The sequence below is a fragment of the Lolium perenne genome, chromosome 2 (genome assembly GCF_019359855.2).
Source record: "Lolium perenne isolate Kyuss_39 chromosome 2, Kyuss_2.0, whole genome shotgun sequence".
NCBI classification, from domain to species: Eukaryota; Viridiplantae; Streptophyta; class Magnoliopsida; order Poales; family Poaceae; genus Lolium; species Lolium perenne.
The window spans coordinates 309,762,515-309,774,661 of record NC_067245.2 but is presented as its reverse complement, the minus strand read 5'-3'; the positions used below and the strand labels follow the sequence as shown (position 1 = coordinate 309,774,661).

The 12,147-nt window shown below is 46.5% G+C and overlaps 3 protein-coding genes across 3 annotated transcripts; 1 reads left to right on the top strand and 2 right to left on the bottom strand.

The window, feature by feature from the left end:
- Window positions 1–460: 460 nt before the first annotated feature.
- Window positions 461–2,655, bottom strand: LOC127330805 (endonuclease 4). The gene is made up of 8 exons (XM_051356891.2): window positions 2,358–2,655; window positions 2,085–2,256; window positions 1,536–1,628; window positions 1,315–1,454; window positions 1,083–1,175; window positions 929–987; window positions 782–852; window positions 461–690 (listed from the first exon to the last, which is right to left on the bottom strand). Exons 1-8 carry the CDS (start codon window positions 2,466–2,468, stop codon window positions 566–568), a joined length of 864 nt encoding a protein of 287 aa, XP_051212851.1. The 5' UTR covers window positions 2,469–2,655; the 3' UTR covers window positions 461–565.
- Window positions 2,656–5,772: 3,117 nt separating this feature from the next.
- On the top strand, window positions 5,773–10,776 carry LOC127336870 (uncharacterized). Its single transcript, XM_051363735.2, has 7 exons — window positions 5,773–6,070; window positions 7,752–7,781; window positions 9,031–9,126; window positions 9,249–9,369; window positions 9,743–10,064; window positions 10,188–10,242; window positions 10,369–10,776. Exons 1-7 carry the CDS (start codon window positions 5,957–5,959, stop codon window positions 10,441–10,443), a joined length of 813 nt encoding a protein of 270 aa, XP_051219695.1. The 5' UTR covers window positions 5,773–5,956; the 3' UTR covers window positions 10,444–10,776.
- A 142-nt stretch (window positions 10,777–10,918) lies between these two features.
- On the bottom strand, window positions 10,919–11,899 carry LOC127336871 (uncharacterized). Its single transcript, XM_051363736.2, has one exon. It carries the CDS (start codon window positions 11,750–11,752, stop codon window positions 11,141–11,143), a length of 612 nt encoding a protein of 203 aa, XP_051219696.1. The 5' UTR covers window positions 11,753–11,899; the 3' UTR covers window positions 10,919–11,140.
- Between the last annotated feature and the right edge of the window lie 248 nt (window positions 11,900–12,147).

The window sequence follows — 12,147 nt, the reverse complement described above, 5'->3', positions numbered from 1 at the left end:
TGACTGGAGTGGAGACCGGCGCACGCGATTAATTGCCGCGTCTCCCGCGTTTCTCCACGCGTGCAACGGTTGCACAAGCGCGTGCACGTTTCCACAACAACGGGCCAACTCCATAGAAATGGCCGATTCGGTCATTCCTCCTCAATGTTGTTTTAAGAATCGTGCTATGCAACAACGCGGTGAAGCCGAGAAAGGGGAGGGCATGCTACCAAACGCGTCTCTATATTAAGACTCGACCGCGCCGCACTCCTTTATATTTACTCGACCGAGCGACGGATGAGTATAATTATTTTTTCTTTCTCCACCGCCCACTAATCACCTCCCCAACCACCTCTCCTACCTCGCCGGCGCCTCTCCGCAAACCCTAGCCCCCTGGAAATGTGTTTCTTCTGCGCTCTTTCGCTGCCGTACATAGGCTGATCTAGCACATCAATGAATCGTGCGTTCGTGATTTGACGAAGTCAGACAACATACAGGATAATGTTATTCATAACGCAGGTTCATCCATTTCTTTCTTGCCCAATTCCTTTCGACTAACTTCAAATGCGAAGAAACAAAATACACTTCAAATGCTCTGCAGCGCGCTGCTATTGTTCCCGCTGAAGATCCGGTTGAGGATGGCCGCCAGCCTCACACCTCCCTGCGCAATCCTCTTCTGAACAACCGGCAGCGCCTTGAAGAAATACTCATCTGCAGTTCCATTTTGAAACGGATCTCGTCACACTTTTCCCGAAGGGTAGAACCATAAATTGGTCATCTCTCTCGGCACCAAGCTGCTTACCTTCCAAGTTGGAGCCTTGCTCAGTACCCACGTACGCCGGGCACGACAGCTCCGCGCTCTCCTCGGCGAACCTGCATTCACTCCCAGCCGTTAGTCTTTCAAGATTCAGTTTCAACTGCAGTTTGCATTGTATCGTGATAAACTTACTTGTCAGCACAACTGGTTGCTCGACTTGGGCACGCCTCCCACTTGTTCTTTTCAACCACCTGCACGAGAAAAAACAACTCAGTAAAAAGATCTAAGGCTAGACCTGACGCCTAAACTGATATGCATGCAGTTGGGTGCATGCAGAAGTACTTACAGTAAGGTTGCGCTTGATGGCGCCGATCATGGTGCTCAGGTCATCCTTGTAGAACCTGTTCATGGCCGTTCCGATGACCTTCTCATCCCACACCTGAAACCCATCCATGATCCATCCATGTTAGCAAGGGGGGCATGAACTAAGATGAATGGATCCAAGCCATTGATTCTGCTACGATGAATTGTAAGTGCTAGGACCGTTTCAAAAAAAAAAAATTGTAAGTGCTAGGAACCTTGTGGAGGTTGGTCTTGTTCGTATACCAGCTCACAACGACGGTATTGCCGCCGAGGTCGGCGATGCGGCCGCAGTGCATGGGCTGGTGGATGTCGCCCACGAAGTGCGCCAGGAACATCAGGCTCTCCGTCCGGTTATCTGATTGATATCAAAGATGCACGGGGTTCTCTTTCAGGTACGGAGAAAGACAACTAGTGAATGGTGAATGGGTGAGCTTACATGGGCACGAGGAGTCTTGCAACGCGGCAGTGTAGTTGTTGATGGCTCCGACTACGCACATGTCCTTCTCTCCGTTCGTGCCGTGGCAATCCCCTGTACATAAAACGGTATCACCACAGTTCAGTAGTAGCACAATTTTGTAGAGTTCAATGGCACACCCAACTCAACTTGGCTACAACTCATAGCGCACGCAAAGCAAATCTGACACGATGTACGCTTTTATTGGCAACTAAGCTAATTCTAAGGTAGCTAAGAATCAGCAATTTGGAGAGTGACAAATTCTCAGTTGACTATAATTCTGAGATGATCTTAGGATCTCAGTTGCAACCCGTGTTGTAACTCATGACTAATCACGAAAACGGACAGGAATTTTTGAGTTGCAACACCATATAGGATATCTCACTTGCAACTTGCAACTTGCAACAGAATCACAAACTAATATAATATTTTAGAAATCGACTGAGAATTAAGCTAATCAATTCTCAGCTGAGAACTAGCAAACCGATTTATTTAGATTGAATTGACTGCGAGGGCGAAAGGTTCACGTACTGGCGTAGCTGAACTTGCAGTCTCCCGGGGTGTCGGCGAAGTGCAGAGGGGTCGACCAAGGGTTCTGGCGCCGCTCGGTGTCGGGCCACGAGCACACCGCCGAGAGCTCGTCGCCGGCCGACTCCGGCAGGAGCCCCTTCACAGCCGTCGACGCCTCCCTCGTCAGGTAAATCTGCACGAGAAATCTCAGTACAGTTTACGACAAAACTTGTACCGAAGGATTGACGGAATACAAACGCTAGCTAGTGCTGGGTCGGTGGTTCACGCACCTACCTCGGCGATCTTGCAGACCATGTAGTGTCCCTCCACTCCCCACGCCTGCGCCGCCGGAGCTCTCGCCGCCGCCGCCACCAGGACCACGTGAAGCAGCAGGAGAAGGGCCATCGTCCTGGCGAGCTTCGCTTTCTCTGCGTGTGTTCAGTGCTCGTGGTTCCCGTGCTCCTTTCCCTTCTGGCCTAGTACAACTATGAACTGCCCACAGGCTAATATAGTGCGTTTTTGTTGTTTGAGAGTTTTGCTAGGGTCCAGCGTTGAGATCCGCCATGATATTGGTGCGAGTTAACAACCGGGGGACTGAAACTCCACACATCGAATGCAGTGTTGGACTGGTTCGAGCACGTGACCTCACAACCTCGATCAGGCGAGCATCATCTGCCATACTTGGGAGTCGGGAACCATGATTACTGCCAGTAAGCCTAAGTGGTCGCGTAGGCGTAGCCGCATGTGCAGTACGTGCGTTCATGTCCGCTCCAAAGCGCACACACTCCATCTTAAACAATCCGAGGATAAGTTCTTGGCTGGAAAGGAATGCACCGTCTGCTTGCACGCTTGTAGTACTCGATTGCGGTTTTGGATCGATCGGAGAAAACATAAGCGCAGGATTATGTATCAGTAGTTTTGGCTGCATTACAGAAAAAACATAGGCATTTAATTGTGTGAAGAAATAGGTGCTTTGTCATAGTTATCATTGAGGCAAAGGAAAATCTCTACGAGGTAAGACCTAGAGAAATTTTACACGAAATTGAGTGCAAGGTCATAGGAAAAAATCTATGGTTTTTAGTCTACAAACCAAATAAGTTCTATAGAAAAAAAATTCTTAGAAATAGAATTTCAAAATTTTTATGGACTTGCTTTGAACCAAACATGCTCTACAACGTCTTCTGTACGGCAATTCCTACTATTCCAGTCCCTGCGAATCTATACTAAGAAAATTGGTGAAGCCACAAGAGAGTTTCAGAAGTCATGTGCCAAACTAGAAGAAAATATTTACTTTTTGAAAAGGGGAGAAACTATGGACTCTGCATCCATAGCTGTACACAACCATCTTTATTCAAAAACGTTCTAAGGACAAGTATGAGTGCCGACCACCGAGAAATACATAAACTACGATCGGGAAAATGAACTCTTTTGTAAAGAGAAGAGGAGGATGCAATGGTCTCGCATAACCCTAAAGGACAATGATAGAAATATAAAAAAAAATCCATAAGAAAACTGTATGGAGGGCAAAGAAAAAAAAAGTAGAAAAGCTAGTGTATGAAGGTGTCATTTCATAAATGGATCATTCCGAATGTGTGTCAAATGGTTACAGATTATTTTCAAAATATTTCCATAACTAACTGGCCCCTCATTGGATGCCTTTTTTGTTTGCAGGATTTTCTAAAGGCATGTATAGGGAAAATGTAGCAATATCATATCACGTGACATGTTGAGGCTAGGTTGGTGGTAGGGGTTTGTAGCTTTGGAGAAAAATCCACGTGATCTTGCACTCTTTCTAATTAGGTGTCAAACATGATGTAGATAAATTGGTGGCCGGGACATGGTGTGCTTGAAACAATCCCCCCCCCCCCCCCCCCTCTCCCCCCTCTCTTTTCGAGTTGCAACAGCCCTATGAGCTCGGTGGCGCAGGCGTTTATAGGAGATGACTGGCAAATTCATCTTTGTCGCAACTTTGGCCAAGGAGGGCTACTCAATGAGCAATCCTCACTGGACTTTATACTAAATCTATGACATCTAATATGGGATAGAGGGCTTGTCAATCCCTTATATGTGTCTATTAAATTCTCTTTTTTTAATATTTTCCGTGTTTATGAATTAAGGGGTTTTTTGAGAACACCCTTATACTTAGGTGTTAAATAGACTTAACTCTAACTCATGTAACTTTTTTAGGACAATCTACTAGGCTTTACTAATCAGCAATAATGTTTACATGAATAGAGTTAGAGTAGGGAATATCAAGCCACGGGTGGCGTCCCACTCCAAAAGAAATCATATGCCTAGCTAGATTTTGTGCTTCAAAGTATGAAGCTCGACCTTCATGGGCAAAGGAGCACCCCATGAAAATTTGTTGACCGATATTTGATCTCCAAGATAATAGAGCCATTATGTCCCGGAGTGGCCTCCTTTATATCAGTAATGACCGATTTGCAATCGGATGCAATGAAAACCTAGCCAAGGTTTAAGTCTTGAGCCTGCGTCAATGCCTCCCGGACCGCTAGGGTTTGAAGAATAGATGGATCAGTGATCCCTGGAAAAATCACTGCTGAAGCTCCCAAATATAATCCATTGTTGTCACGTCAGAAAGCTGCCGCCACACCTCAGTTGTCATTCTTTGCCAAAGTTGCATCGACATTAATTTCTGGTGTTGCATTTGGCGGAGGGATCCATCTAGCTTGCTTTTCAACCAAGTTTTGGACGAGACCGGGGCAGCTGGGCGCATCGTGGATTTGAGCAGATCAAGGTATGAGTTTATGAAGCCATAAGTCGATAAGGGGCTCTTGAAATTATCCTCATGGATTACCTTGCGTCTCGCAATCCATATCGCCTAGAGGGAAACAGTCAGCCTCGTGAACTGCACATGCGATAACGTCTCAATCAGTCGGAAAATCCAGTTCTTAGCACTTGCCCCCCCCATAGAATTCATATGTTCAACCATCTCCTCATCGAAGAGTGCGGATACACTCAAAGCCATGTTACATTCTAGTAGGGAGTGCCTCCAAAAATCAGCTGCGCCACATAAAGAACACGAGCTTGATGCAAGCGATTTTCCAGCAAATCACCAGTTGGGAGAGAGCCTGTTGTGCCAATCGCCAGAGAAGAACTCTAATCTTGGAAGGTACAGCCGTCTTCTAGAGAGAACACCACGCTTTTGAGTCAGCTTTAGAATTGAATGAGCCTGCATTAAAAAAAAAACCTTCAAAATAATTCCCTCTATTGATCTTGGTGTTGACCAGCATCCTGTAGACCATACCTGGGCATGTGTCGGGCCGGCCCGAGGTAGGCCCGACGCAAAAAAATTCGGCCCAAGCCCGGCCCGGCCTGGCCAAAAACACACCAAGCCCGCCGGGCCGTCGGGCCGCGGGCCGGGCCGTAGGCTTAATCTCACTTTTCGGGCTACCCAGGCCCGGCCCGGCCCGGGTGTCGGGCCAACATATCTCGGCCCAGGCCCGAGTTTTTCGCGCCGGGCCGCTCGGGCCGGGCTGCCCATGGCCAGATCTGCTGTAGACTGATCTTACCCATTTGCTCGTGAGCCTTGCCTCCGGCCCATATTCAGCTTTCTCTCACACAACTGGACTTGCCAACGACTTATACAGGCCGGGCCTGGAAATAGTCGATTCGGCCCATTTTCTCATGAGCCTTGCTCGGGCCCATATTCAGCTTTCTCTCACGGGTGAGTGGGTAGGACCAAACCAACAAAAAAAAAGCGGCCGCCGGCGAGAGGGACGGGGAAGAAAAGGCGCCGTCTTTGCCTAAAAATTCCAGCGGGGGAGGCGAATCCTGGGAGGCGGAAGAGCACGCCACCGGAGATCGCCATTTCTCCCTCTTCGGCGCTAGGGGAGCCGGAGATCCGTCCCCCGCCGGCGGGGAGCGGAGCGATGCAGGCCGCCGCGTCGTGGAGCAAGAGGCTGCGAGGCCATCTCTGCGCCGCGGCTTCGTTCCACTCCACGCCCGTCTCTCCCGCCAAGTGGAAATCCAAGTGGGATTGCAAGGTCCGACCGCCTGAATTCCCTCCCCCTCTTTCCATTTGTAGGGAGTCCCCTTCTTGTTAGGCATGGATAAGGATGGTCAAATTGGTCTCCGCGATCGATCACTGTGTGTGAAATGTGCTTAACATGCGCCACAGGAACAACATCAAAGTTGGCATAGTTTGATGATAATTGTTGGCTTTCTTGTCCATACTACTGCTCGATTGTATGCTCTAGCAATGCCCAGCTAGTTTGTATTTCGTTTTGGTAGCTGGCTGGTAGCTGGACTCTTATTATGGGCCAAGGAGAAAACAATCTCCTTAATGTGTTAGCGTTTTAGCTAGATGAGGATTTGGTCTGTGTAATCCCATCTGGCAACATAGGAGGGTAATGGTGCACAGCTCGGTTATGGGATAGCACGATCCAGTAATGGGGTGATCACCGCGCCCAGGTTTTTGTATAAACCAAGCGAGAAACGAGAAAAGTAGCAGGCTGCGCCAAAACTCTGTCCCTTCTTCTGTTCTTCGTCTTCGACAGGTTCAGAAACTAGACAGTGCAGACGCAGGCTTCAGCATGCAGGTTTATTTGTTAGCATCAAAGTTCGCCCGTGCAAAACAATTGGGATATCTAATCTAATCATGGATGTCATGCGGATGCTGGCCGGCCGGAATGCAAACCTAGCACGCCTGCAGAGATTCATAACCCAACTGTAGGTCCGATCATATATTTCTAATCTAAGATTATTATTTTTTCCTCACGAGTCACAAAGTCCAAAGTCTAATTATTTGAAGAACATCCAAGGCAGATAGCTCAATCATAGAGTTGGTAATCAAATCAAAACAAACTGTTGTTTTGGCCTCTAAATCTCTAATTGCTCCACTCGTACAAGCAAGGGTGCATGCACACTTGATCAAAGTACCATGCAATTGTTTTTGTTTTTCAAAATACTTGTAAAATCTTTCACACGCACACACCTGTAGTTGTTTTTGTTTTTGTTTTTTAGGATAACCTGTAGTTGCTTTAATATGCATGCGTGTTTGTTTGTTTGTTTGGTAATGGGCCGTTCACCATCCATATAAAAATGCTTATAGAGACATAAAGATAAAAAGACAGTGATGTCTAGTGTTTATTAAGAGAACAAAATCCTGAAATTAGGGAGGCAAATATTGTCTCCAACCACTAGGTCTTGTGCCTAGGGGACACTGAGGCGACCCCATCGGCAAGCCTGAAACCATCACACAGTAATCTATACAAATTTTCAGGTATCTTAACATTATGGTGAGTAAGCTTCAATGCACACATGAATACATGCATACCACTGCCGCGGGTAGATCCTTATATATTCTGCTACACGCACGCAATTTCGATTCTGAAACTAACCATCTGAGCACGATCCTTAGAACAATAATGAAAATTTAAAACTCCCAATTTTTAATAGTATTGAACCACCAACATCTTATTGATTATGGCCCATGGGTTTCAGTAGGTTGAGTATGAATGATGAACCTCGTGTGTTACGTGTCACACGTCCGATTTTTCTTTATGAACTTGCTGTATTTGATTTCCGTTACCATTTTAAATAGTTGTAATATGCCAAGGACCCGATACGTAAAGATTTGACATTTTATCACTTCTGTTCTTATCTTCTCATACATGTATATGTTGCATGCTAACATGAATTTCCTGCTGCCAATTCATTGTGCAGCATGAGCATGGAGAACGGAAACTGTCCAAGGTATGCCTTGTCAACTGTTATCTGATTGGGAACATGAGCATCGTCAATGTCAAACATACCTGAAGTCCAGATGCTCAAATCAGCAGTTTAACTTAGATGCCTTAGCCTGGTGCAAATGCAAGATAGGAACTAGCACGCATTGTGGTCAGTATATTTCAGTTAATGTTAAACATACTTGGGAGTCCAGAATGTCAGATCAGCAGTTTTATTTTTGAAAGAGAGTCTCCTCTCTGATTTCCATCATGAGAAACCAAGTAGTCTTTGGTACAGATATATACTAGAATTGGAAAGAAAAGGAGAAGGACGGTTAAGTGTGATGGGATAAAACCATTAGAACACAAAGATAAAGGAGAAGGACAAAGATTCAGCACCGCAGCAAGCAACCTATCCTTCTGCAAGCTGATATATGAACCAAAAGCCTTTTCCTCCCAGTCATGTACATCCTCCATATTTCTTCAATTTTCTGTAATCAGCTTTTCGTGGGCCTCCATCCATGGTCAGCTTTGAAGACTTCACTTCTCTGCAATAAGGACCATAAATTCAGCCAATGACGAATCATACGCATAATCACATATGGATTATATGTTTTTATTATTGAAACATGCATCGCTTTGGAATTTCCAAATAGTTCAAAATACCTTAGCTATTCATACAGTAATAATCATCTTATCAGGCCCCCTGAATTTGGTAAGCCAAATAGCAAACAAATCATGCATTGTCCTCCAACTAAAGGCACATTTCATTACTCCAAATCAACCTAGCAACCAAGCACTGTAGGAAAACATGATCTATAGTCGCAGGACATCCACAAAATTGACAAGCATTTGATCCTACACATCCTCTTTACAATAGATTATCTTTTGTCAAAATTCTGTTCTTAATAGGCAACCAAAGAAATATCTCGATATGCAAAGGAAGTTTAGTTTTCCACATAAATTTCTGTGGAAACTGAATATTCTGCGCAATCATCCTATTGTACATAGACCTGACTGTAAATTTGCCATCCACTGTCAACATCCATCTGACTTTGCCAGGTTGCTATTTTGGAACAGTTTCAGAGAAGATTGCCTGGATACCATCCCATAATTGCTGACTGTCGCCCCATATAGTTCTATAAAATGCCTCATCGCATGGAAAGTAAAATCATTATAGGTTCTGCACATGACTGCCTTACCATTATTAGGTAGCATTCGACACTGGATATTTTAGTATAGTTCTCAACTTCTCATGGGTGCTAACTCTTCAACAGAAATATGAGCGATATGTTGTTCGCCAAAAACGAGCAGAAGGAAAGAAGGCCCTGAAAGATTACCTTCTCTATGGAAAGTCAACACCTCATGTACAAGTGAGTATTTGAGATGTCATTTGGACTTTCTATCTGCAAAGATAAGACTCATAAGAGCTGGCAAAAACACACACCATCCGTTTATTGTTGCTATAGTTTCTGAAGTTTTGTGTTCCCTCCAGAATGATAGTGTGGGCAGCTTTGCCAATTCACACAATCTTCCACGATTCAAAACCTTCAGAAAAAGACCTCAGGATCACAGTTCAACAAAGTCTGGACAAGGAGTGCACCATCAAAGAAAGAGTATGGTTCCCTGATTCCCTCTCAGCATGCATATTTTGCTTCTCGTGTGTCCTGCCTTCAAAATATCAATCTGGTCATTTAGCATTTCTGAATTGTTATGCGTAGATTGTATATTACTCTAGTGGTCCCATAGGATTTCTGTCATGCTTTTTTCCATCGTGTGATATTCCTTCTCTGCATATCCTACAACTCAACTACATAGATCCTGATTGTATTTTACTATATTATGGGGTTTCCTGTTTAATACAGTGCTTTGTTAAACTTTCATGGGTTATATCAGCCATACTGGGTTATATCATTGATTCGTGCTGTGGGACCATACAGATTCATACCACATTGAATGACACTTAAACTAGCATGTTCTTGTTTGTAGACAAAAAGGACAAGGCGAAATTCTACAATTTTTTCTACGAGACCCGTTACGTGAACCCCGAAAACATTTTTGAAACAATGTTTGGTGAGGAGCGAGGCTTTACATGGTCCAATATGTCATGGGAGGGTTTTCACTTCAAAGACTCATCGTCTGGATTCAGACAGACCGGTGAATCCCGAAGACAAAGATTTGTAGCAAGTGATAGCGAAGACGAAAGCGACGATGACATGGGTGAAACAACCGGCATCGGCTCACATGCGCACAGGGTCACCCTTGGATTACCAGCATGTGGTCCACTAACCCTAGATGATGTCAAAACAGCGTGAGTTGTTTCCCCCCTTCGTCATGGCTCCTCAAATTGTTGTTTGTCTTGTCACTGTTACAAATTTTGTATCAAGTACCACCCTGCTGGTGTTTACCTGAATTACTTGTTGCATTGGTGCAGCTTCCGCGCATCTGCTCTGAGGTGGCACCCCGACAAACACCCGGGCTCTTCACAGGTAACAAGTTCAATTCTTGTGTGATTAAACAGCAGTATATATACACTGCAGCCAACTATATTCCATTGTCATCCAGTCTTAGACGATTTCACGGAGGACGTGTTGTTTACATACATATGTTTGCAGGCCGTTGCCGAGGAGAAGTTTAAGCTCTGTGTCAACGCGTACAACTCTCTCTGCACAGTCCTCAAGGCCGCCTAATCCTGCTGTTTGTTCCATGGATGGTGTTCTGCAGCTTGGCAATACCCTAGAAGGTGGGAATTTCGCAAGAAATGTTTCAGCCAGAATGATGTACCTGAGGCTGGGGAGGAGTTGAGAGGAGATCCAGAGCTTTCCCATGCATCAGTTGTTTCATTTTTTTCAGTATTAATTTGATGATAAAATTTTAAGGCTATATCCAATCAAGCAGACCCCGACAATGAAGGAGGCTGTGTTGTAACCTGTACCAGTACAGTTTGTAGCAAGATGTAAACCATGATTCATTCAATTTGAGTTTCTAAAGCGAAATAAAATTAGCATGTGCGATCACAATTATGATGAGTGACCCATGTTTTGTGGAAGCTTCCATTAATTCGATTACTGTAGTATAGTGCTATTGTTCTCCTGTGGAGACAAGATTTATCTGATGTGATGTGATTGAAAGCAAAGTTGGTCACAATCATGACGGTGACACCAATTAAGATCCTTCAAATCTAGTAGTAGTTCTCAAACTGTTTAGAACATTCTTCTTCTAATACACACGCACACACATCAATCGATCCAATTCTTGCTAGTAATTAAGCTGAACAGAAAGAGAGAAGGAGCTAATGGTGGGGTAGAGACGGAGCTAGACCGCTAGAGCCTAGAAGCAGAGGTTCTTGCCTAAGGTGAACGAACAGAGAGAATGAGCTACAGGAGCCTAGAAGCAGAGGATGGCGACTGCGGCGGCGACGGAGAACGCAAATGTGGCGATGAGGAAGGCGAAGTGGACGGCCCAGCTGCGCCTGAACTTGCCCAGGTACCCCTGATGCGGCTCCTGGTAGGGCACCTCGACGTCGGCCGCCGCCACGACCTCCCCGGCCGACTTGAGCATCCGCAGGCGGTCGGCGGCCAGGGCGAGCGTGAGCTTGTGGCAGCGGCGCTGGTAGCGGAAGCCGTTGAGGCAGCGGAGGTGGTGCGCGACGGCGGCGTAGAAGGCGAGGTGCGCGAGGGAGAGCAGCCCCGCGGGCGCCCAGAGGTGGCGGCACTGGAGGCGGCCGGGCGGCGAGGCGGCCACGCCGGAGAGCAGCACGGAGAGCACCAGCAGGAAGGCCAGGTAGAGGCGCCACAGCTCCTGCTTCTGCGCGTCCGCGCCGCGCTTCTTCTCCACGGTCTTGTCGAAGTGGAGCTGGACCACGGCGCCCAGGGCCTGCGCCGCCGCGTCGCGGGAGACTACGTCCACGCCGCCGGCGCCGATGTAGGACGGCGGCGCGTCCCCCGTCGCCGCCGCCTCCCGCGTTCCGGTCACCAGCCGGTGGTGCTGCCGATCCATCTCCGGCGGCCGCGCGCGAGCGCCTAGATCCTTAAAGTAGGATTTTTTTTTGGTGTCAGTTGCTAATAGACTAGCAGTATTTTACCCTCGGCCGGATGCAGCTCGAGCTGAGTGGTAGCAGTGAAGCTGAAGCGTGATGGGGAGTGAGCAGTGGTGTGGCGTGGTATGTATCTTGTCCTGGTCTGAACCTGATACAGCCATACAGGTAAATTTACATTGGATGCTTCTTCCATTGGACTGGAGCGTGAAACATTTACATTTCAAGTTTTAGCTGTCTGCCAAGGAAGAACAAAGGAATCACTCACTCTGATGAGATTCAGGAAGTTACAGTGCACGTGGTGAAGCATCTCCGTGAGCAGTGGTGTAGCCTAGCCGTGTATGCACGATGCGTGTAG

Excerpts from the sequence above, each read along its gene's own strand:
- LOC127336871 (XM_051363736.2), bottom strand. The coding sequence starts at position 11,752 with ATGGATCGGCAGCACCACCGGCTGGTGACCGGAACGCGGGAGGCGGCG.
- LOC127336870 (XM_051363735.2), top strand. The coding sequence starts at position 5,957 with ATGCAGGCCGCCGCGTCGTGGAGCAAGAGGCTGCGAGGCCATCTCTGC. Across the intron at positions 9,370-9,742 it reads AGTGCACCATCAAAGAAAGA|ACAAAAAGGACAAGGCGAAA; the intron begins GTATGGTTCCCT and ends TCTTGTTTGTAG. Across the intron at positions 10,243-10,368 it reads AACACCCGGGCTCTTCACAG|GCCGTTGCCGAGGAGAAGTT; the intron begins GTAACAAGTTCA and ends ATATGTTTGCAG.
- LOC127330805 (XM_051356891.2), bottom strand. The coding sequence starts at position 2,468 with ATGGCCCTTCTCCTGCTGCTTCACGTGGTCCTGGTGGCGGCGGCGGCG. Across the intron at positions 1,455-1,535 it reads GCAAGACTCCTCGTGCCCAT|ATAACCGGACGGAGAGCCTG; the intron begins GTAAGCTCACCC and ends GATATCAATCAG. Across the intron at positions 1,176-1,314 it reads ACAAGACCAACCTCCACAAG|GTGTGGGATGAGAAGGTCAT; the intron begins GTTCCTAGCACT and ends GATGGGTTTCAG.